General features: G+C 51.5%; 1 protein-coding gene across 1 annotated transcript in view; it reads right to left on the bottom strand.

Moving 5' to 3' along the window:
* Positions 1-531: 531 nt before the first annotated feature.
* The window catches only part of MARCO (macrophage receptor with collagenous structure), a 37806-nt gene continuing 14272 nt past the window's right edge, over positions 532-24065 (bottom strand). The window contains exons 3-16 of the mRNA XM_044240952.1: positions 23407-23616; positions 22218-22253; positions 17308-17352; positions 16963-17007; positions 16555-16653; positions 12872-12970; positions 12740-12775; positions 12238-12336; positions 12083-12145; positions 4894-4938; positions 3786-3884; positions 3217-3261; positions 2483-2659; positions 532-795 (exon numbers count right to left, since the gene is read on the bottom strand). Of these exons, the coding sequence (XP_044096887.1) occupies positions 665-795; positions 2483-2659; positions 3217-3261; positions 3786-3884; positions 4894-4938; positions 12083-12145; positions 12238-12336; positions 12740-12775; positions 12872-12970; positions 16555-16653; positions 16963-17007; positions 17308-17352; positions 22218-22253; positions 23407-23616 (1229 nt within the window). The 3' untranslated portion in view covers positions 532-664. The remainder of the gene's footprint in view (positions 796-2482; positions 2660-3216; positions 3262-3785; positions 3885-4893; positions 4939-12082; positions 12146-12237; positions 12337-12739; positions 12776-12871; positions 12971-16554; positions 16654-16962; positions 17008-17307; positions 17353-22217; positions 22254-23406; positions 23617-24065) is intronic.

Genomic DNA, 24065 nt, shown 5'->3' with positions numbered 1-24065 from the left:
GAGAGAGAGCATGCACATGAGATTGCACTCAGAAAGTATAGAACCCTGGGGGAAGCCTGGAAAGGGATGGGGGAGCTGAGTTCCTCAGAACATGAGCTGCTCTACCTTCTTGGTTTAATTCGGTCATTGATTAAATACAAGTTTACTAAGCCCCTAGATGGGGGTGAATAAAATAGACAACATTCCTTTCATTAATGGAGCTCACATCCCAAGAAAACTCATTTTCATGCTTAAAGGCACGCAGCATGCTGTCAACTACATGCCCACCTCCCCATTTGCTGGTGAAGGGCTCCAGGCCTGGAGCTCAAGCGGAAGCGACAGGGATGGTCATGCCTCATTCTGACCACTGGCACTCTTCACTTTCCACATCAAATTTAGGACCCCTTTAGTCCCATCTCTCCCTGGCTATAAGTTGAGATTCCACTGTCCCCTTTTGAGAACTCAGTGAAATGTGTCCTTTGAATGGGCCCATCAATAAGGGACAGAAGGTATGATCTCATGAGTTCAGCCACAGCCAAAGACATTACCAGGTCATGTTTTGAGTTTTATTAGTGACCCCACCTCAGAACAACACCTCAGAGAATGCTGGCCCTCCTGCAGGGGAGCTGAGTGTCCCTGTCTGCAGACACTTCCGGCCACTGCATGGTGGAGGGACTGTGGGGGGTCATCTGCATTCCACACCAGCATCCTCATTGTGGTTGCAGTTGTGGGCCCCCCAGTTGTTCTTTCTGCAATTCCAGAGGGTGATCTCTGTCCCCCGACAGGCAACGTTATCCAGCCATATCTCCCCACTGCCTGGATATGGAGAAAGAGGGGAGCAGGGTTAGCGCCAAACTTACATTTGGGGTAGACTGCCAATTTCCCTCACAGCCACTTGGGCCCCAGGTGCTGATGGCCCGTCTCCTCTCCTGCTATGAGTCTGCCTCCCTTCTGCTTTCTGCCCTTTAACAAAAGTCTCATCCAAAGATTAGATGAGATTGATTGAGATAGACTGAGATATATATCATCTATTTGTAATTACTGATACTTAGTCTATGCACTGTTTGAAATTTCCTCCTGGGGACTTCCCAGTGTGTGTTTCTTTCCTGCTTAGTCCTGCTGCTGTACCCACCTTCCTCAAATGCCCTTTGAACCAGGCCGTTCTCTGGCTCGAAAGCATTCACATGTTCCTCCAAATCCCTTCCTCCTGATATAATCGATTTCAGATCAACAGCACAGAGGAAAACAGCAGGATGGTGGATGGTTCCGGCTTATCGTGGTTTGATTTATGACCTTCCAACTTTATGATGGTGCGATCATACTTGGAATTTTGAATTGTGATCTTTTCCCAGGCTAGGGGGATGTGGGGTGAGGCGCTCTTCAGATGCTGGGCGGCAGAAGCTCCCAGTCAGCCAGGTGCTCGTGAGAGCAAACGGCGGACACATGATACCGGGGCAACCTTCCGTATGCAGACTGCCATGCTGTTTGTAACCTTCAGTAGAGTGTCCAATCAATGGCATGGTCTAGTGATACTTCATCATAAGTAGGCTTTGTGTTACATGATTTTGCCTAACTATGTTCTAGTGTAGGTGTTCTGAGCACCCTTACGGCAGATGAGGCTAAGCTGTGACTTGGTAGGTGACCTGTTTTGTATTAGATGCATCTTTGACACAATGTTTTCAAATTACTTTGTGTTTATTGAAATGTAACCCCATTGTAAACCCAGGGTGATCTGTATTTGGTTACAGTAATTTACTTTTACACACAGTTTACAGTGTAGTGATCTATGTAAGTGTAATCTATATGAGGAAAATATATACTTTAAAGGATTTTTACAAGCCAACTGGTACCTAGATTAAAAACCAGGTAGGCACTGTAGGGTGGAGTAAAGGCAGAGAGCTTTTGGGGAGGGAGAAGGCAGCCTAATCTTCCTGTCAGGTCAGCTCTTATGGCCAAAGAAATGGTCTTAGTCTGGGTATTTGGCTACTTTATTGAAAGTTTGAGGTTTTTGCTGAAAGAGATAGCCTGAGTCTCTAGCACCCCAGGACGTCTTTCCAAAAGTGATTTAAGGAAGTCCCTGCCCTGATTTGTTTATTTTTCCCTTTGCACCTTTTCCTTGAAGATGATCAAGGTGTGTCCTGGCTTCCAGTTTCCAGAAGTTGAGATGAGCACCTGTGTTTGCCCACCCTGAAACTTTTCTGTTCTTCTAGGACTGGCGCCTGGCTGTCCTTCAGAGACCCATGACTCACAGACACCCTTGGCCATGGAGCACTCTGGCTTTCTATGCTGCACAGACAGTGACCCAGCCGGGTGAGCCAGAGCCCCACCCAAGCCTTTGCTGTCCAGGTCCTCTTTGTCCTGGGGCAGCCAGCCTAGAAGGCACTGACCAGCAGGACTTTCAGTTGCTTAAACCAATCTTTTCCTTTAACCTAAATTCATGGAGTCCTTTGCAACCAAAGGGAAAGCCTCCAGGAGAGAGGCTCCTGGCCAAGGACCCACTCACCAGGTGACATGTTGGTAAGGGCCGTCCCGCTGGAGTAGCCCAGCATGCGGCAGAAGACGGTGGCATCGGAATTGTCCCAGTCATCATCACAGATTGTCCCCCAGACGCCGTTATAGAAAATTTCAGCCCGGCCTCTGTTCCTACTGCCGATAATCCTGACGGTCTGTAATGGTTCACCTGGGTGAAAGACACACGTGGGCAAGGGAAGAGAGCAGCCTAGGGCTTTGTGCGGCTGCAGGCTCAGCCTTTTTCTGGTTGGCAGTTCTGTTATTCCGGGGCAGGGGAAATCCCCCTGCCGGACTGTCACCAGAGCCGGGGACTTCCTGCATGTGGCTCAGCATTCTCTGTCCACTTGCAGCCAGTCCTGCATCCCCAGCTGGCTGCATCGCACCTTGTCTTGCGGGGAGAAGAAAAGGGGAAGTTGAGGGGAAACTAGAAGGAGGGAAAGAAGGGAGAAGGGGAGAAAGGGAAGGAGGGGGACTTGGAGAAGGAGGGAAGAAGAAAGAGAAGGAAGGGGGGAGGCAGGAAGGGGAGAGGGGATGGAAGCTAAAAAAGCAGTTGCGCTGTGGCTCTAAATCATCATGGACGGGCTTCGCCAAAGGCTGAGTCTGTTATCTTTTCCCAAAATGAGGCATTTCTCTGAGACCCAGGGTCTGTTCCCTACCGTACCTACAGTTTTGAAGCACTGAGTTCCCGCAAAGGCACACATTAAAGAGAATAGAAATAATAATTACCTTTTTGACCTTTTTCTCCCTGAGTTCCCTGCGCTCCAGAAGATCCTGTTGTGAGGGAAAAAAGAAAAGAAAAAGAAAGAACCCACACAATTTAAAGGAAACCAAGCCAGGATCCCTTCACCCTTCTTCACCGGTGGTGGGGAGGAGAGCGGGGGCAGGGAGGTTAGATTCTCTCCTCCAGCTTTGCCAGTGACCTGGCATCATGGGGACTGAGCACCACTGGTTGAAGAAGATGAAACAGGCCTGACCTATGGCGGGAGGATTTAAACTAGATTCCTGAGGAGTACTGAACAGGTAGGAGACAGGGAGGGGCGGCATCTCCTTTGTGGAAAGCTCTGGTGGCTAGGGCTCCGCGGGGCATCGTGCAAACACCCGTTCACTTGTCTGGCCCCCAGGATGCCCTGGCTGTGCCTCATTCACGTCTGTGTCCTCAGGGCTGAGGGCAATCCCAGCACAAAGAAACTGTCCAGGGAGCCAATAAACCTCTACACCTTTGGTTCTGAAAACTCCCAGGCTCCTTACAGCAGGGCCTCTCCTTAGAGCCCATAAATCACAGACCGAGGCCTTACCTTTCTCTCCCGGCTCTCCCTTTTGGCCTTTCAGTCCAGGTGCACCTGTGAGGCCTCCCTGGCCCGGGTTTCCCTTTTGTCCCTTCATGCCCTCAGGGCCTGGAGAGGAGAGAGACAGACCGCTTCCATCAGATGTTCTGCCCTGCTTTGCAAGGGGGACCGAGGGCCTTGGTCTTTAAAGACTGGGTTGTCCTTGACAAGCGCACTCCCCACCCCTGTGAATGGACTGTTTGGATGTTAAGCCTGCACCTTCGGTCCACCGGGGAGAGGTGGTGAGGGCGGGCAGGGTCTGGGTACTGCAGTGATCTCCCCCCACTGACTCTCACATGAATGCTGGTAGACAACACACGGGTCAGAAGAGCTGACAGGATTCCGGAGGTTTTTGGTCTTCCTCAGACCACACAATTGTGTGGAAGTTCTGGCCATTCTGGGAGAACTTGCTAGAATGTTTCTAGGTCTCGAGATCTGCTTTAGTAAGTTTAAATGCGAACCAAATATTATTTGGAGGAAGAAAGCCAGTTCAAGAAATGTGTCTGAGAAGTTTCACATTGGCCCTCATCAGGGCAGAGCTGTGGAGAAGACTAGAAGTGCTTTGTGTGAAGACGTGTGCTCAGTGACGGACCATGGGCAGGGGCTTGGAAAACCATGGTGACCATAACAGGCCAGTGGCAAGCAGTCGGAGGAGGACAAGATGAGCTTCAGGGGACAAACTGAAGATGGAGAGGGACCAGCACAGGCATGGGGAAGCAGAGGCCTTGCAGCCTAGGACCTGGAGAATAAGGCAGCCCAGCTCCACAGAGGCCGCATGCCCTGAAGCCACCAGCTGACCCCAAGCTTTCCAGCCCCTTCCTACCCCTTCTCCACCCTCAGCTCGGTCCCCCTCTCTATTGCCTCAGGTCCCTGAGTTCTGTCCCTCTCCAGGTTTTCCAGGGGAAGAATCTGAGGCTTGAGAGACAGAGCCCTGGAGTCTTAGCCTCAAACAGGCTTGGGCCCTGGCCGCTCTAGGGGAAGGTTAAAGCAGAATGTTCAAAGTCAACAAGACCTGCCCTCTGAGCACGAGTCTTTCCAGACATCTTTCTGAGAAATTAAAATGAAGCCGGCCCTTTACCTGGAACTCCTGATTCTCCTTTTGTTCCTTTCTGTCCTTGAAGTCCTAAGATCGAAATACAAAAAAAGGGGGGGGAAGATAATAAAACTTAGATATTAGACACTTTTAATCTTAGACAACCTCTACCTTTTGTCTGATTAATGCAGATGGAAAGACACATTGGTTCTCCACGATTGTTTAAAGCCTCCTTAGCCGAGCATAAAAGGAGACAGACCGCAGATAAATGGGGACACGTGTTGGGGTGAAGTAGAAAGGTAGTGGATGAAAGTCAGAGTTAGACAGACAGACAGACTCTGGATTTACTGGCTGGCCTTCTTGGTCCGATGATAGCCTGACTCGGAGTATAAATCCAACCCCATTCCTTCCTGCCTGCATTTTATTGGAAAAGAAGTGAGACATATTTTGAAAATAAAGGCACCTTTATTTCCAGAAGACTGTGGAGGAGACTCCTTGGGCTCAAGGAGTGGGTGGGGGAGCCCTCATCCACAGCAGATGCTCCATAGAATTTATTGGTTCTTTTCATCATGGCCCTAAGGTAGCTAAGGATTCGTGTGGCCAGGTCAGAAGCCACAGGAGTTCAGAGCCGCTGCTGTAGAAAAGCAGGACATGCTGGAAGGATCTGAGAGGGCAACTAGTTCAGCCCCTCATAGGAAGGATGGGACAGAACTGAGTTTTAGCGAGCTTCCTGTAAGACCTGGAGGAACCTCAGAGGCCAGACCTTGGCAGACAGGCCTGAGCCCACCGTGAGCCATTTGCACCTGCTCTGGTCCCTCTTTTTAGAATGCCTCACCCGTTCTGTTCGCTGGAGAACTCAGATCAAGCCTGTAAGACCTGCTAAGATGTCAGATGTCACTTGACTACGAAAACTTCTCTGGCCTCGCCTATGGATGGCGTGATCCTCCCGAGGCAGCAGAAGGGCCGGAGCCAGACGGCCTGGGCTGGCATCTGTCTCTGTGACCTTGAGCAAGGTACTTGCCCTCTAGGAGCCTCATTTTCCTGCTCTGAGTCTCCTGGCTGCCTCGGGGGTGGTCCTGAGACTGAAATGTCATCTGTGTCATGGCCTGCACTCAGTAGGTGCTGCCCCAGAGACCCCACGGACCCTGTTTGCACGTATCTGTCTCCCCTCCGGAGGAAGCACCTCAGACCTTGGCCCACAGGAGCTCCTGGCTCCTGGCCCAACAAGCCCCCTTAACTGTTCACTGGTGACCTGAGCCAAAAGAGGCAGCACAAATTTCCTCTGCTCATCGGCATCTGAATTGTGTGTGTCAAGATTAGAGAGGAGAAGCCACACTCAGACATCTGTCTTTGGCTGTTAGTAAATAGAAAAAGAGTCCAAAATGGTCCATACCTTGACCCTTGGCCCTCTGTCTGCAGCCTAGACGGTGCAATATTGCAGAAACCTCTACCTGAAGAGTCCGTCCCTGGAACCAAGGTTCAGGGACGCCAGGCCCCATGACCTCCCTTTATGGTCGCCTCCCAAAGAAATGCCCATCCCCAGCTGTCCCCAAAGCACCACATGACAAGCACACCCTGTACAGACAAGAATCACAGGGACTCCCTTATTTGCTGACCTGTGCATGCTGCTAAGGGCTTTATACATATCCTCATTCCACCTTTCAGTTACCCTGCAAGGTCGTGCCCTTTTCCTTTATACAGAAGAGGAGGAAAGACACAGTTAACAGATGCTAGGTGATTTATCAAGGCCACACAGTGACGAAGTGGTGAAACTGGGTTGTAACCCAGGTGGGTGCCCCACTGAGTGCTGTAACTCCCTATGCCTCATTAGCATAGCAGCTCACATCTTCCTGGAGTTTCCATTTGGCCTGTCCACCTGGTTCCTAAGGTTCCATCCTGTCCCCTAAATGAGTAGCTGAGCTAGGGATGCTTCAGAGTCACCTGCATGGGGCTGGCGAACCAAACCGGCTTGTCAGGCTCGACCCTGGAGTTGCTGATTCAGTGGATCTGAGAAGCTGCCTTTCTAGCAGGTTCCCAGCTGATGGTGATGCTGCTGGTCCGGGGACCACATTTTGAGTAACACTGCCCTAAACAAATCTCACTGGCTCTTTAAAGACCAGCTCCCAGCTCACCACCTTCAAGCAGCCTTCCTGTCTCTGGGGAAAACAAATGTTGGTTTCTCCTCTAAACCACATCTAACTACTACATCTAACTGGGTTTTTCTGGGTATCACACATGTATCAAGCTGAGAGGACCCAAAATATTTATTCGCAAGGTATTTACTTAGAGAAATAATTTTCTCCCAAGAAAATCATTTTGTTAGAAAGCACATGTCTCTGGATTGTTCCGTGTTCAGCTGGTGTTTTGCCTGAAATCTTAGAATGTTTCTGCTCTGAGGGGGAAATTGCCAGTTTCAAACACAGAGTGCTGTCAAGCTAGCAGGGACCTGGCTATTATTCTAGAATATTCTTCACATTCCACACAGAAGGAAATGGGCCCGGGGCAGGTCTTCCAGCTCTGATTTAATGTAGAAATTTCCAGTACATTAGGAAACTCCTTAAGTAGCCTCTTGACATACAGACTAAGTGCAGCCTGACAAAGTGAGGATGACTTTGACAACTGACAGACGTGCTATGTGGCAGAAGTAAGATGGCGGGTTGGGGACCGATACTGGGATGGGTGTAGAGTTTTGCAGATATCTCTGAGAGACTTAGAAGAAAATGAGGACAGGTTTTATGAGTGGCAACTTAGAAATGTGAGTTGGTAGAATTTAATAAATTCTGGGACCAACTCAGTACTTTGATAGGGGGACTGGAATGAACTGAGAAATTATATTCATATAGGGCTTAATTGCTATCACGAATTACTTTTTGTTGCTTACCTTCAAAATAAAATGTCTTCAAATACAGATAAGAAAATGGATTTCAGCCTATTTGCATTTTGGCTTTGCCTCAAGAGGAAAATAAAAGGACATAGAAAATTCAGATTCTTGTTATATTTTAGACACAAAGGCTGCTGAGATGCAGACCTTCTGATCAGATGGGTGTTTCAGAGCTTAAATGTCTTGGCTGCTTCTAATGCTATTTTATGGGCCCCTGGTGGCTCAGTGGGTTAAGCCGCTGCCTTCGGCTCAGGTCATGATCTCAGGGTCCTGGGATCGAGTCCCGCATCGGGCTCTCTGCTCGGCAGGGAGCCTGCTTCCTCCTCCTCTCTCTCTCTCTCTACCTGCCTCTCTGCCTACTTGTAATCTCTGTAAAAAAAAAAAAAAAAAAAAAAAAAAAAAAAAAAAAAAAAACTAATGCCATTTCATGAGGTGGGATGCTAGAAAGCAAAATGCCCACATCATTTCCCAACAAACTTGAAAATGGTCAAGGGATTTTGAGCTAAAATCAATTTTTGTGGGATTTTTTGTTTTTTATTTTGCGATCGTTTTCCCCCAAGTGAAATAACTCCGTAATCCTTTGAAAGATCAAAGGTTAGAAATAACTCCATTTTGGGAGGTTGGTAAAATGTCGTTTTGTGAATGGTGAAGGAAAGGGCCTTGGGAGAAAGTTCTGCCGAGTGATCATGCCGTCTGTAACATGTGTGGTTTGTCCTCCCGACAGAACGAAAAACGTTTCCTTGTCACCATCTTTAATCTAAGATGGCTGCTTTCTCTCAAGAGGTGTCAACACAGGGGCACATTCCACCTGAGTGGGTTGGAGTACCGTAAGCGACCGTTCACGACAGCAGGATGATTTGGTGACTGAGTCAGGATTCACCCATCTGCGGGGGAGTGGCAAGGGCAGAAGAGTCCGACTTTCTTAGAATTGTTTACTCTGTGCTATTCTGTGTAACATGGTCTGGAAAAGCACAACTTTGGGATCTGGCTCTGGGATTAAGATTCAGAGTATATTACCTGCGAGACCCCAAGGAGAGGATTCACCCTCGGGGAATGTTTGCTCCCTCCGCTGTAAGGTAGTGATAATGGAACTCAGGGACACAGGCGGATGAGCTAAGATCATAGGAGTAAATCCCAAGCACAGTGCCTGGCCCAGAAGTATCATTAATTATAAACAGATTTCATTTTTTTTAATTAATGCACGATCATGGGAGCTGGCTGTTAGCCTAGGTCAAGCCAAGGCACTATAATTTCTCTGTTTTCATCCAGGGAGGCTTGATGTTCTCTTGAGAGATTAATGATTTTATTTACAAAATAGGAAATACATTGGGTTGAAAAACTGGCTTGATATAACCCACACGGGACAGACACCATACTACCTCCAGTTTGGGGAATACCAGTGTCCTGACATTGAAAAGTAAGCATTATCTTCCACGATCACTACCCATCCTTCCTTTTCCCACTTGAGAAATCTAATCTCTCCAAGAGTTCCTTAACCTCTGACTTTGGGATGATAGGTAGACCGATAATGGACCTGTTGGATAGGCCAGATAATGGATCTGTGGAAATTCCCTCTTGAGATGGAACCATTGGCTACTAGATCGAGACAAGCATTTGGATTTGCATAGGAAACTGACACAATTTTATGAAAGTTGTAATCAACACATACTCCAAATTGAAGATGTAATCAGCATGTTTACTTGGGTAGCTGGAATTAAGGAATAGCCTTTAGAATTTGCCTGGTTGGTATTCACCACTGGGCCTGATTGATGGAGATCCCCCCAAAAGTGCTCAACAAACATGGGAACTTGATAATAGGGTTAAAACCATCCCTAGGCTGTGAGCCAAAGGTCTCTGGGCTCTCAGGGAGGTGGGTTTTGGGGTAAATAATGAAGAGTCATAACAGGGCCTGAGAACATCATGTTTCCTTCTTGGAATCGAAGAAGAACCTGCTGTAGCCTCAGCTTTAATCCTTCCTGACCTGGGATGGAGAGGGCAGGTGTCGCTTATTAGAATGCCTGATGGGGGGTAAGGGTATTCTCAGGCTGCCTAGGAAGGAAAAGAGCATGACAGAGTGTAATGGATAAGGCCCCAGGCTTTGAGCCAGCCAGGGTACGATTCCAACCTTCACTGTGCCTCCTCCTGGCTCCTCAAGTGTGGATAAGTTGCACTAACAAGAGTGCTTATCCCACTGGGTTATCATGAAAATGCTTGTTATCGGAGAGCCTCTTCCGAGGTAAACCGTCCCAGGGTATAGAGTGCAGGGCAAAATCTCCTACCTCCAGAGAGTGGGAGACACAGGCTGGGGACCTGGGAAGGGGCCGCAGTATCCCTTGTGGGTAAAATTGTGTTTTACCCCGATACCCTTACTTAGTTAAGAACCGTTAGTCTGGCAATCGGGAGAGGGTGGGGAAGGGTTGGGAGAGAGACTTGTTTATAACTGAGGGTTGAAAGCTGTCATCACTATGAAGCCAAGCAGAAAACTCAGGGATAGGGCAGCCTCGTGCCCAGAAGTCAGACCTCCTGGGATCTGGGAGCAAGGAAAGTGGAAATATTTAAGATCGGGAGGAGGCAGTCAACAAGGCAGGGAGAGCTGACCACCACACCAGAAGGTGAGACCTTTCGGGGGGGGGGGCTCAGGTAGCATCGATATGACCTCAGGCAGCAGATCCCTGACCCTAGCTGACACAGTCATGAAAAAGAAATCAGCTCAGAGGCTGGATGGGCTGGAAGGACAGTGGGTACTTTTTTCTCTTCCCGAAGATTTTATTTATTTAATTGATAGAAAGACACATAGTGAGAGAGGGAACACAGGCAGGGGGAATGGGAGAGGGAGAAGTAGGCTTCCTGCCGAGGAGGAAGCCCAATGCGGGGCCTGATCCCAGGACCCTGGGATCATGACCTAAGCCAAAGGCAGATGCTTAATGACTGAGTCACCCAGGCACCCCAGGATAGCACGTACTACAAAAGCCTGTGCCATAACTCTCAATGATCTTCAGGAAAACCCCAATGGTTGAAGGCTCAGAGTCCAGGGCCAGCCAGGACGTGGCCCCCACCCACCCCTCTGGCCAGAGCTCCTGACCCTCTCTCACATCTCAACCCTAGATGCCAGGTACAGAAGTCTACAGAGCCCTCCCTCGTTCTTTCATGATTTCGCTTGCTCTCTTCGTTCTCTCTAGATTTCCTTTCCCTTCCTCCCCATGGCCAGCCTCCACTCATTCCACAAGACTCAGCTCAAGCTCTTACATCACTCATGTGCTGCTCTGCCTTTCACCACCCCTACCAGAGAAGGGACATGATGAAACTGAAGCATTTAGCTGAGTTAAGTCACATTTGTTTAAGGAATCAATCCATCTACTAGTCAACTACTTGATCAATGAGCCCTAAGAACACCTGCCCCTCATGTGGGTCTGCACATGGCTCTGCGTGAGGGCGTCAGGCTAACACAGCATGACCTGCGGCATGAGACACAGACCTGCGACACAGCATGAGAATGGCCTGCAACACACTGTCCACGGCCACCCGAAGCCACTGCCCAGCCTGCTCTCTTGACCTTGCACTGTTAAAATACCTCCAGGCTGCACTTGGCTTTCTAAGGGGCATTCAGCACTTCTCCATGCAAACGTTCATGACAGAATGCACCTGGCACCGTCTGGCAACAGTCTGTCTGCCTGTCTCAGGCACCAACCTGTGTGCGTGAGGTCAGGAAGCAGGTGTTACACATCATGGTGCACCAGTGCCCCCCAAAAGTGGCCCAGAGTTTTTAGACCATTGCCCAGACTGACTTAGTGACTAGACAACATTGGTGTAGAGGTTTATAAAGTAGGCCACATTGGTTGACTGGTTTATAACCTATACTAAGTTGGCACAATGGTTTATCTAAGTTGACATGAAGGTTTATATAGTGGTCACTGTGCGCTAGGTTACTGTGGGTCACTCCTCCCAGCCTGAGGCCCTTTGGGAGAATGTGCAAGAAGGGGTTTCTTGATCTTGACCCCCCCTCACCGAAATCCAGAGCCCTGACCCTGGGGGCCCCGTTATAGGTTAGCTGGAGAGAATGGAAACTCTGTCCAGGGCTAGAAGGCAGTCCAGGAGACAATGTGGGTCAGCTGCCCTTCTCTTTAATGGAGGAGGTTCGGTCATGGCTTTGGGGCCTTTCAGGGGCCCTGGGCAGAGAGGGGACAGCCCTAGGGCTTTGAGCTCAAAGGGCCCTGAGAGAGGAAAGTGTCCTCTGGGGCCTGAGTACAGAAGACCATCTGCCTCCTTCTGGTGGGCTCAGTGGAAGGGAGTCCTCCTCCCTGTCCACCCCTGACACCCAGCACCCTGCCCACCCCCAACCACACCCTCTGTTACCTGGGTCTCCCTTGCTTCCTTTCATGCCGTCGGCTCCAGGACGCCCGGGTGTCCCTGGTGGCCCTGTGCAACAGATACCCAGGTGGCATGAGGGCTGAGCTCCGTGGGTCTTCAGACATCACTCCCTATACCCACCGCAGTGCCGAGGACCTCACCTGCTAGTCCAGGGGAGCCAGCAGTGCCAGGCTCCCCCTTGGCCCCTGGGGATCCTGCCACGCCTGGAGAGCCGGGAAGACCCTTCACTCCAGGTTGTCCTGCAAGCGACAAGGGCAAGGTTGGGTGTGGTCGCCAGAGAGCCTCGTTGCTACCCCTCAACACACCTCTCTTCTCAGCAGTGACACGTGTACGTCCTACCACCTTGTAAGTTCCCTGGGCGGCTTTAATCAGCTCCCTTTAGAGGCTGGGAACAGGCCTAATCAGCAGGAGAAAAGTTAGAGCCTGAGCAATTGGTTCCTCTCGGCCATCACTCTGCAGGGTCTGGGGTTAGGGACCCGCCAATCAAGCCCGTTCCTTTCAGGCAGAGCTGAGTTTTAAGAGACCCCGGGTGCTCTGGGTTAACACAACAATGAGATAAAGATAGGGGAGTCATGTCCTGGACTCGGCTTTGCCCAGGGACAGTGGCAGCTCAAATGATACCTGGATTCCCAGAGTTCTTACCTTGATCTCCTTTTATTCCAGGAAATCCAGCTGCACCTGAAAAGACAAGGGACTTTTAGAGATTTTGCGCCCTTATAGCTCAGTCCACCAGGGGGAAAAGGAATAGCTATGGTCTGATGGACAGCCTCTTACCTGGGGCGCCTGGCTTCCCTGAGTCACCTTTAGTCCCCTGGGCTCCGGGGGGACCCATAACCCCTGTGTCTCCTTTCATGCCCGTGTCCCCTTTGCTTCCTGAAAAATCAAGGAGTCGTGGTCAGGCACAGGAGGCAGGCAAACCCAGCCGCCAGATCTCACAGACACTTGTCCCACCCAAATTACAAACGCAGACTCTTGGAGCTCCTGCTACCTGGTGCCCAGAAGTGGAAGATACAGTAGCTGCCCCCTAGGAGCACACCACCTTGCCCCAGAGACAAGACATGAACTTGTGAAAAACGACCCCAAGAGAGGGGTGGGCCAGGGAAGCCAGGCTCTCAGGACCCTGGTCAGCACGCTGGTCCCCTCGGGAGGGGCCACAGTCCAGGCTTAGCCAGTGCTCATTTTCGTGTCTGCATTTTGGATAATTACTTCTCAAGCCTCCCAAACCGAAATGTGAATATTCCAGAAAGTCGATCCCGAATGCTGAGAATAGAGATTCAAAGGTACGGGTTGGGAGAAGAACATTGCGGCAGCTGGAATTCCTGCCAGGGCTTCAGTCACAGCCTCTCTTGGTGCCCGAGGTTTCAAATTTTCCACTTGTCATCTGCATTCAAGGCTCGTCCCAGCCTGTCCTCTCCTTGGTCGTCCACTGCTTCCTCCTCCTTTATGCCACTGCTCGGTGCATATCAATCGAGGGAGGCTTCTGGCAGAGCAGGGCCTGGCAACACCTTCCCAGTCCACTAGTTTGGTTTTGGAGCCGGCTGTACGCCCCTCCTAACCATGCCAGACCGGGGCTGCTCAGCAGTAACCCAGCAGTGACCTGCTGTTCCGGGAGCCAGTCAAAGCCCTACCCAGAGCAGCTCGCTCTGCCCTGGGACGGGCTCAACACTGTGCAATTTGGTTAAAAGGCTCCATTCCCTTACTTTCTTGATAGGGAAGGGGAGGACTCAAAGGGATACCAGCCTTCTCTCCAGTGAATCAGGAAAGGAGACAGAAAGTCCTGAAGCAGAGGGAAAGAACCATGGGTCATGCAAAGCTTTCTGGATCAAAGCTGGGGGTGATCTTAGGGGTAAGGCTTAGGAAGTAGATTCTTTCTGGTTTAGATACTTGAAAAATGATTATTCCTTCATGGGAAACAAAAGAACCAGAGAGAACTTGGTTACAGCTGAGATCTCTTATAGCCTCAGGGGCAAGCCCCAAGGAAGGCAGTTCTCGGGCATTGAGGGTGTCCTCTTTAGCAGAAGGCACAAATGGGATTTGTTAGAAGGGACTAGGAATTACTTCCCTGGAGGAATTGGTTGGTGCCTGACTGCTCTGGCCAGCCAGAACCGTCACATGATAGAAATGGCTTGGCTGTACAAGGATTTTGGAGCGTGGTCTGGGCCGGGGTCTGTGTGTGGCTGTGTGTGGCTGGGCCCGCCATGTCTCCATCAAAGGGGACAGCCCTGGGACTCCCGGGGTTCCTGGTGAAACGACCAGAGCCTGGCACCCACCCATGGAGGAACCCCAGCTGTGCCTGATGTGTGAACCTTCCCATCACACATCTAAAGGTGAAGTGAGGCAAACAGAGTGTCCCCTGGATCTCCACTAGGGGCATTACCCATCCACTGTGACAAAGAGCACCAAGCCTCAGTACCACCAAAGCAGTGCCCTCTTGGTTCGCGCGTCCCCTCTGCGGAATGGAGATAGGGGACCAGTGGGTGAAAGAGATCTTGTGATCTTGGGAGACGAAATTTGGGAAGAGGAGGGTTAAAAACTACTGCAATTCCCCTCCCAGGCCTGGTCACAGCGTTTCCAGTCCCGAGTCCGCCTCCGAGTGCGGGCTTCGTGCCCTGCTGCGGAGTCGCCGTAGACCTGTGGCTGTGGGTGATGTGGGATGGGAAACACGAGGGCGTAGACTCTACAGGCAAAGCGCCGGCTTGTCACACCCCATCCTGGGGTGGGAGGGGAGGGCCAGCTTGAGAAAGCCGGGGGCCTCCTTCCCTGCTGCAGAGAGCACTGCAGAGGGCCGCCTTTGGAAGCATCCTCAGTGGTCAACGGTCTAACCAACTGCTTGGTGCAAAGGTTTGGCTCAGTCCTGCGCAGGAGAATTCTGCTGCACCGCACCTGTCCCTGCCCCTGCCCTGCCTCCGTGGCTGCCCCAGCTGAGAACCGCTCATGCGTGCCCGGTTCATCCCTGGGGTACCCTACGTTCTAACGCCTTCCTACTTTCTTACTTTAGCAAAATTGGCTCTCCTGAAACCCTTGATCATCGCTCCTCATTCTATTGATGGGCACCCAGAGGGAGTCTGTTTTCTCTTCCACAAGTGCCTTTCTAATGTTTGAGCATGGCTGACACATCCCGGTAAGGGCCCCCTTCCTGAAGACAAGCACCCCAGTCTCTTACAATGTAAATATCCTATTTGCAGGTATAGTGCCACACATCTAATGCCTTATACTCCTGTTGTAACTAATCCTTATTAGAAGTTGCTCTTATTATCCCCCTTTTACGGGTGAGTAAATTGAGGGTCAGAGAGGTCGAGTCATTTACCCCAGGTGACGCAGCTAGTGAGCTGTATTAGGACCCCGATGTGTCTGATCTTAGAACTGAAGTCCTTCCCTTTTCTACCTTAAAGGATCACAAAGACTAACGGGTATCATTCATTTAGTGTTGAAGCATGTGGCAGATGGTTTGAAAACATGATCTCTAGCCCTCCTAACTGTCCTACAAGATATGCATAATTTAATTATGATGATTTTAATGGCCATTCTTTTCTGAAATGAAGAAACTAAATCTCAGCTGGTTAAAAACGTGCCTAGCAAGGCATGTGAACAGGTGCAGAGCATGGTTGCGGTCCCAGCCCACTAACTGGGATGCCCGTGTGCCGCAGCTGGTGGAGCGTCCAACTTTTGGTTTCTGCTCAGGTCAGAATCTCAAGGTCGCGGGATCAAGCTCCGCCTCCCGCTCTGTGCTCAGTATGGAGTTTGTTTGGGATTCTCTCTCTCCCTTTCCCTCTGCCCCTACCCCCACCGTGCTTGCTCGCTCTCTAAAATAAATAAATCTTCAAAAAAATAATGATAACAAGCTCACTAGCTGCACAGCTCTCATTCTCCCTATGATGCGATACCCCAGAACCGCCCCCCCCCAAGGAGGCCTCAAGAGGCCAAGGAGCAAGGGACATGGAGGTGCTCGGGGCCGTGCTTCTCAAAGAGCGCCTGCTACACTGTCAGGGTCAAAATCATCCAGGCCTTCGAAACACAGACTCTTGGACTTGGAACAAGTGCCCTAAAAAGTTCTGAGGTAGCACCTCCTTCTGGAATCAATCCCTTTCCCCTCCTTGCCAGCCAGTCTCCCCTCCTCCCTTGTGCCCTCCTCAAGTCCCACTGCTGTCCCTCGTCTTCCTCTCCTCCGAGCTCCTAGCATGGCCTGTGTCCCCACTCATCATTGGTTATGCCTGGCATGAGACTGTGTCTCCTTAATCCCCACCCCCTGCTCTCAGCTTTCACATTCCTGGCCTCTGCTCACCTGGACAGAAGGGACCTCATGTGTGCTCCCATGAGACTGGTAGGCAGAGCCCAGCTTTGTCTGCTTTGTTCTCAGTGGGACAGAACAGACACACTTCCACAGGATCGGGGCCCAGCCCTTAGCCACCCCCCACCCCCAACACACACAAGCACCAACACTCCCACTGGACCCTTACCTGGAAGACCCAGGTCTCCTTTGTCTCCCTTAGCTCCAGGTTCCCCTTTCGGGCCAACGAGACCCCCATCGCCTTTGCTGCCCTTCTCTCCCTGCTGTCCTGGGGTGGGCAGAGAACGGTCAATGAGGTGGGCTCCCACCATCCTCCTGGGAGGGTCTCCTAGGCAACGGGGCAGGGGGCGTTCCAGGAGAAGAGGAAGTCTGGGGGAGGTGAGGTCATCTCTTGGGTGTGTCAATGAGGCACAATAAGACTCCAGAGCAGAGGACTGGGGGAGGGCAACGCCCCTCTGAGGCAGTGGGGGTGGGGGAGGGCCGGTTGGGGGATAGCTGTGGGGAGAAGGTTGGGGGGTGCTGGCTCAGCCTCTCGGCCAAAGCATCGCCGCGCCCAAGCAGAGGAAGCACACATTACCAGGGGCTCCTTGTTTCCCTGGAGCACCGTTGGGTCCTTGGAGGCCTGCGAAGAAGGAAAGAACTAGTCACAGGGCTCTCGGCTCCTCAATCAGCCGATGTTCTAGAACGCCTCAGAAGAACAAGATACATGCCCAGCTTGAGGTGAAGGGCCTCTCTCTGTCTCATCCGCTCCCCCCAACCCTGCCACATGCATACCAGTGACACCATTTCACTCTTCAGAACAAGAAGAAAAAGAGAGAGAGAGAGGAAATAAAAGGCCGCGTTTCTTAGGCGTAGAGGTATGAATGAGCCGACGCTCCTGCTTCCCAACCCTCGGCTCCTGCACACACCCACCCCTACCCACCTGCCTCTCCCTTGATTCCAGGCGGGCCTTGGAGTCCTGGAGGACCTGGAAAGGAAAAGGGATTCAGAACAAAGCTTGGACAAAGAGGAGGAAAAGGATTATAGGGCCAGTAGCCAGAGGCCAGCATCCATGGCTTGCCTTGGCCCGTTGGCCCCCTTCTCAGCCAGCGGTCTTGGCAGAAGTGGGATGTGATGCCAAGCCTTCCCTGGGGCCCTTTTTGACCTGGGAGACTTGAAGCACAGGAGCAGAGACCCAGGAGCCAGCTCACAAGGTGGGGTGACAAAGCCACTTATCACACCACTATTTATCCAACGCACTGCCACTGAGCTCCAAGAACAAGCCAAACTGTGCGGAAGAAGGAAAGGAAGAGAAGGCAGAACTCCTTCCTCCAAGAAGCTCAGGGCCTAACAGGTGAACCGCAGTGGTGCGGGTTCAAGAAGCAGCACTACCCCTTCAGCTGGGTGACGTGGTTCAAGTTACTTCTTCCTTTTGAGCCTCAGTTTCCTCATCAGTAAAATGGGCTTAATATACTAGCTCTGCAGGGCGGTCCTGGCAGCAGGCTCTTTTTTTTACTGTCAGGCCACCTATTTTTACTGTCACTCACATACAGTTCTCTCCCTTTCCAAGGGCTGCTTTGCAGGTTCAAGACTCACAATAACCCAGGAGGGTGGGACAGAGTTCCTCATCCTGTCTTAATCCGTTCTGGCAGCTATAAGCCTCAGGGCAGGAGGCCTATAAACAACAAAAATGCATTGCTCACAGTTATAGAGGCTGAAAGTCCAAGATTCTGTTGCTAGTGTGGTCAGCTTCTTCTGACTTCTTGCTGTGTCCTCATTTGGTGGAGGGGGTTGGTGAGGGAGCATTGCGGTGTCTTTTATAAGGGTACTAATCCCATTCAAGAGGGCCCTGCTCTTAGCACCGAATCACCTCCCAAAGGCCCCACTTCCTAATACAGTCAGCTCAGGGGTCAGGTTTTCAACACAGGCATTTGGAGGAGATACACTCAGACCATAGCGGGTCTCCACATCCCCATGGAGGAGAACAATTTTCTGATAGGCATGGCTTTGCCAGAGAGAGAGACAGATTTGGAGAGAGGCTGGCAGGTTCCAGGTCTCTCAGGGGCAAAGCCTTTTACCCATGTCAGGACACCACGATGACAAAGCCCTTGACACGCTTTCTATTTCGGAGTAGGACCTCAGTCCAATTTGTGGAATCCATAAGGCTATATCCATCCTGTGTGCATGAGGGATGGAAGCAGGTTGGGGGACTAGAGTTCCTCTTAGACAAGCCTTAGGAAAGGGTAGTTGAAAATCAGTTCAGGGTTTGAGAGCAGGCCCCACTGACAGGGAGGAGACTTCTGCTCCCTCCAGGGTCTGATTCTGCTCCTCAGCCTCACCTGAGTTAGCTTGAGCAAGTCAACATCCCTGGGGCCTGTTTCCTCATCTGTGAAATGCGGGTAATAGCAGCAGCCACATGGGGTTAGTGTGAGGGGTCCACAAAACATAGGTGAATGTGCTTTGCATGTAGCTAGGACCACTGCCTTCACCCCACCTCCTGACCCTACCTCCTGACCCAGGCCTGCCTAGTCCCTGCAGCTCCCAGCCTGCCTCCCACCTCCGCTCCTCTCATTCTTGCACTCCAGCACTAGGTCTTATTTCTTTGCTTTTCTTTGCTCACCAAATCCCCCTTTCTACCTCATACCCCAGGGCCTTTGCATGTGTGGGTCTCTGCCTACCATCTGTATTTCCCGGCACCTTCCACTCACACTCAAGTCAAGGCTGAAAGTTCTCTCTGGGAACCTTCTGTGGCCCCTGAGAGGGATAAGTCCCCTCACACTCTCCTTACCTAGGGGGCTGCCCCAGTCTTTCAGAGCAAAAGCCAGGGCTGGAACCGAATAATGCTTCCCTGAGGGCAGGGATTCTGTCTTTTTCTGTCTGCATTCCCAGTGCCTGGGGAGGTGTCAGCCTTGAGAGGCTGTTTGTAAATGTCTGTTGAGAAGTATGGAACTCAGCGGGGAAGGGCAGAGAGGTGTGGGTGGGTTCCACATCACCGTTTCCCAAACTTGACTTAGGTGCAGGATCCCCTGCCCCTACCAGCACTGTTTTGGAAGCCTGGGCCAGAGGGCAGTTTCAAGGCAGGCTGCTTTGGGGCCAAACCCATCACCTCTTGGCCCTGCACCCAGCCATCCTCTGGGACCGACCTATTGGTCTCCAGAGGCTGGTGCAGGAAAACATGACTTTGCGGGGGCCTGACCAGGCAAGGCAGGCCTTGGGGGAAGGCAGAGAGATGGTGGGCCTCCCCTGGGTGGCCCAGAGTGGTAGGGGAAGCTGGGAAGGGGTCGGGGTTGTGCCTGAACCCCAGCTGCTAGAATCAGTTTCCTGCCTCTGTTTTCTGGGCTTCAGAAGAGAGAGACAGAGACAGAGACAAAGAGGTAGTCAGAGACTACCGTGTCTGGAGAGAGTCAGAGAGACGAAGCTGGAGATTACAAATACACACACACACACACACACACACACACGCACACATACAGGTCTTCTTCAACTTACAGGGGGGCTACATCTCAATAAACAGAATAGAAATTGAAAATATTTTAAGTCAAAAATGCATTTAGTACACCTAACCAACCACACAACACAGCTCAGCTTCGCCTCCCTTAAAGATGCTCAGAACACCGACATCAGCCCACAGCTGTGCAAAATCATCTAATGCAAAGCCTGTTTTATAATACGGAGCTGCCTCTGTCCTGTAACTTCTTGACTCCTGTACTGACAGTGAGAGCAGTGTGGCTGTCTGGGGACAGAGTGGTTGTCAGCGGATCAGTTGTTTGCTCTTGGGAGTGCCTGGCTGAAGGGGAGCTGTCCCGCTCAGGATCATAAGACAGCATGCCCCACACCCCACCATGTTCCTAGCCTGGGAGGAGATCAAAATTCAAAATTTGAGGATGCCTGGGTGGCTCAGTGGGTTAAGCGTCTGCCTTTGGCTCAGGTCATGATCCCAGGGTCCTGGGATCGAGTTCCACACTGGCCTCCCTGCTCAGTGGAGCCTGCTTCTCCCTCTCCCTCTCCCTGATGCTCTCCCTGCTTGTGCTCTCTCTCTCTGACCAATAAATAAATAAAATCCTTAAAAAAAAAAAAACTAAGAACAAATTCAAAATTTGAAGTACACTATCTGCTGAATGCGATCACTTTCTCACCATTGTGAAGTCAAAAAGTCATAACTGGAGCCGCTCTGCATCAGGGGCCATGTGTACATTCACACAGAGAAAGAGACAGAGACAGAGGGACCAAAGGGAGGCTGCTCCCTGCCTGGAGGTGAGCTGGGCTCTGTGTCTGGTCCTGGAACACTGGGCCTGGGGCAGGGGCTAGAGCAGACTTTCAACGTCAGCTAGGTGGGTGAGGCGCCTAAGACAGAATCCCTGCCTAAGGGGTGCCTAAGGAGGGCACTTGCTGTGAGGAGCCCTGGGTGTTGTAGGTAAGTGAAGAATCACTGACTTCCACTCCTGAAACCAATATTGCTCTGTATGGTAACTGAAATTAGCAAGCACAAACAACATCAGACGAAACACTGGGCTGAGAAGAGGTGTCAGCCTCTCCTTGGAGGGAAGGAGCCAACATCCATCCGGCTGGAGCTCCCCAAGCATTAGCTCCTTTAACCTTCCCCACAAAATAACAAATCAAATAACAACACGGAACAACAAGGACATGATTGAATACTCACTCTGAGCTGGGCACTGGACTACACATTTTTACATTCATCATTTTATCCTCACTTCAATCGCAGGAGGTCCTATTATTATCTCCATCTTACAGTGGCAGGGGGGGGCACCGAGCTCAAAAGTGTTAAGTGACTTGCTCAAGGCACCTGGTTCCAGAGAGAGCCAAGGTCTGTCCCCAGGAGAGCCAGTGATGCAAAGGGACCCTCATGTCATCGTGCAAGGCTGCCTCGAAACTCTCCCTCGCCAGTGGCATGTCTGGGCCATCCATGAATAATTATGAAGCCAAAGAGTTCTATCTTATAATAATTAATAATTAAATAATTAAAAATAATAATATCTTAATAATTATGAAGCCAAGAGTTCTAACCCAAGAACGCCATGCGGAGTTCTTTTCAAGGTGACATTCCAACCACTCCGCTGATAGAACGCGGTAGGGGTGAGTGTGTGTACATGTATGTGCATGCGCGTAGCCAAAGCTGTGTGCATTCAGGTAGAAAGAAAAAGCAGTGAAGGCACAGGTGTTTTCCTCAGAGAGCACCTGTTCTCATCGGACATTTTTTTGCACATCTCTTCATGTGCATCTTATAGCTACCCTGGGAAGTGAGCAAAATTATCTCCATTAGTTTTTACACAGCTGAGTCACTGAGGTTCCAGAAAAGTGACATCACTGGTCCAAAGTCACACAACCAGGAAGCAGTGGGGCTAGGATTAGAACTCAGTTCCCAGAGGCTGCCCCTCCTATTATGTGCTCTAGGAGGCATGAGCCGTGCACCCCTGGAAAGGATCACAGACAGATGGGGGGACAAGCTCGGTGTTGGGTAAGAGGTATCTGGAAACAGTGCTTACTGGAGACCGAGGGGGAGCCCTGCGCCTGCAGCTGGAGTGCTGGGGGAGAGGGCACCTGAGGGGGATGCCCTTGGGCTGGCCTCGGAAGGCAGCTTAGATTTGGTGGGGTGGGGAGGATGGGGAAGCCATTTCCCACTTCAGGCGAGGAAAGGGTAAAGGCCCAGAAGCCAGGAGTCCCAGCATGGTCAGGGAACAGAGAGCCGACCCAATGGAGGACCAGTGAGTTTATGGGGAACTTTGGGGGCCTGTGGAAGGTAAGCTGGGGTAGGGGTCCAGAAAGGCATAAGCCCAGGAGCCCCTGGGGGAAGGCCTTGGTGAGCGGGTGGAGTCAGAGGGGAAATGAACATACCTGGAGCGCCTCGTTCCCCTTTGACCCGGAACAGCTCTGCAAGGGGAGGAGAGAGGGCTGTAGGCTGGGTTGGGAGGGCATGGACCCAGGGCACCCAGCTCTAAGTTGGGGGACTCTGCCCTCCAGCTGAGCAGCAAGGGTTTCAAGTGGTTGGGGGATTTGGCCAACAGGAGCCAAACACCTGGGTATTTTCCAGAACTGAGCTTTGGAAAAAGCCAGATGTTTCGTTGCAGCTAGTGGTCTGCTCCAGGGAGCCGTAGATCCCCGGGAGCTGCGGAAGTGGGGAAAGAAGGTTGAGACCTCCAGAGTTTATCCTATATCGTCAGAAGACTTGGGAGCCCAACCCCTTCAAGAAGAGCCTCAGGTTAAAAGTGGGGCCCCTCGGGCTGATCACAACCAGCTCCGCCACATCTCGAGGGAGGGGGGTGAAGGTCCCTGCATCTGAGTATCTGAACGTCTGGGCCTGGGCCCTGCCCATTGGTCACAGCTGTCCCCTGTCCCTGCATCCTGGCTTGGCTTTCATCTGTGCTCACTGGGAAAACCACAGCCTCTGGGGAATTCTCCCACCGGGACCCTGTGCCCATTGAGTACATGTTCCCTTGGGCACAGAACAGCAGTCATGGGATCACCCTTTAAACACTAGCTCACTCCAGACATCGGGGCCGGAGTGCCTCGCAATAGTGAGGTCACACGTAGGAGCTACTTTGGCCCAAATCAGTCCTCCCTGTTCTGGCACAGCCAGTCTTGGGTCCCGAGAAAACCGAGGGGAGGGGGATCCCCAGTATCTCCACCTTGGGTTCCATTTTCTCCTGCCCAGGGCCCTATCTTCCAAGCTGCCACACTTCCCCAGAAAGCCCGCCACCCTGTCCTTCTGAGGTCCCTATGTGGCCTGGACTTCTTGTTGCCTGCTGTTAATCTCTCTCTAGACATGGGGCCAGTATTCGTCGGTTGCATAGGAGTGATCCTGGGACTTCCCCCAGGCTCTGTGTTTTACCATCCTCCCAAACATTCTAGATCCACCTCATGGCTACTCCATATGACTTTCACTCCTTTCCTTGCGCCCCAGGATTCTGGAATGCTCTCCTTGCCAGGGAAGGGGATTTGGACCCAAGGATCCACTTGCCATGAACCCGCAACCCTTCCTTTCCATCCCCTGAGGAGTCCTGGTGCAGAGGGGAAGGGGCCGAACCTGGGCTCCGAGTGAAGTTGTCCACCTTCCGTAGCAGGTGTTCTTGCCTGGTGCGGACCTGGGTGATCTGGGCCTGTAGGGCCTGCAACCCCAGCGTGCCCCCAGGGAGGTACAGGAGGGGCACTGACTGGAACATTGACTGGTCCTCGGCGGCCAGCGTCCCATTGAAGTGAGTCTCCAGCACCCGGAGCCGCTCCTGCAGATTCAAAACTGGACACCCCAGAGCCTTCTTTGAGGGAGACCTCATTAAAGCTCTAGGCATCTGAGCACATCCCTGACGTTCTTGTGTTATATATGCATGACTTCTGAGGGTCCTGGATACCGAATGTGCATTTCATGTTCTGTGAGGACATAGTGTGAGCACAGAGAATTTCTATATCCTGCATGTGGGCACTACACACTGAGGCATGACGTTACCTGTTCATAGAATATTCTTGAATGGCCTAGGGATGTACCCACAGGATCATGTTCAATCATCAACCTTCCTGCAGGCTCTGGGCATGAACGTATGACAACCAACATGCTGGTCTGATGTGATCACACGTGGCCTGAATATATGTGTGACGGATGTTTACAGCAGCTGGGCACACAGTGTTCTTGGGTGACCTCAGTGTCTGCAGATGGGAATGTTTCGTGACCTTAACATTTGGACCAGGAGC

The sequence above is a fragment of the Neovison vison genome, chromosome 3 (assembly GCF_020171115.1).
Source record: "Neovison vison isolate M4711 chromosome 3, ASM_NN_V1, whole genome shotgun sequence".
NCBI classification, from domain to species: domain Eukaryota; kingdom Metazoa; phylum Chordata; class Mammalia; order Carnivora; family Mustelidae; genus Neogale; species Neogale vison.
The sequence above is the reverse complement of the archived record's forward strand: the minus strand, read 5'-3'. Positions and strand labels throughout refer to the sequence as shown.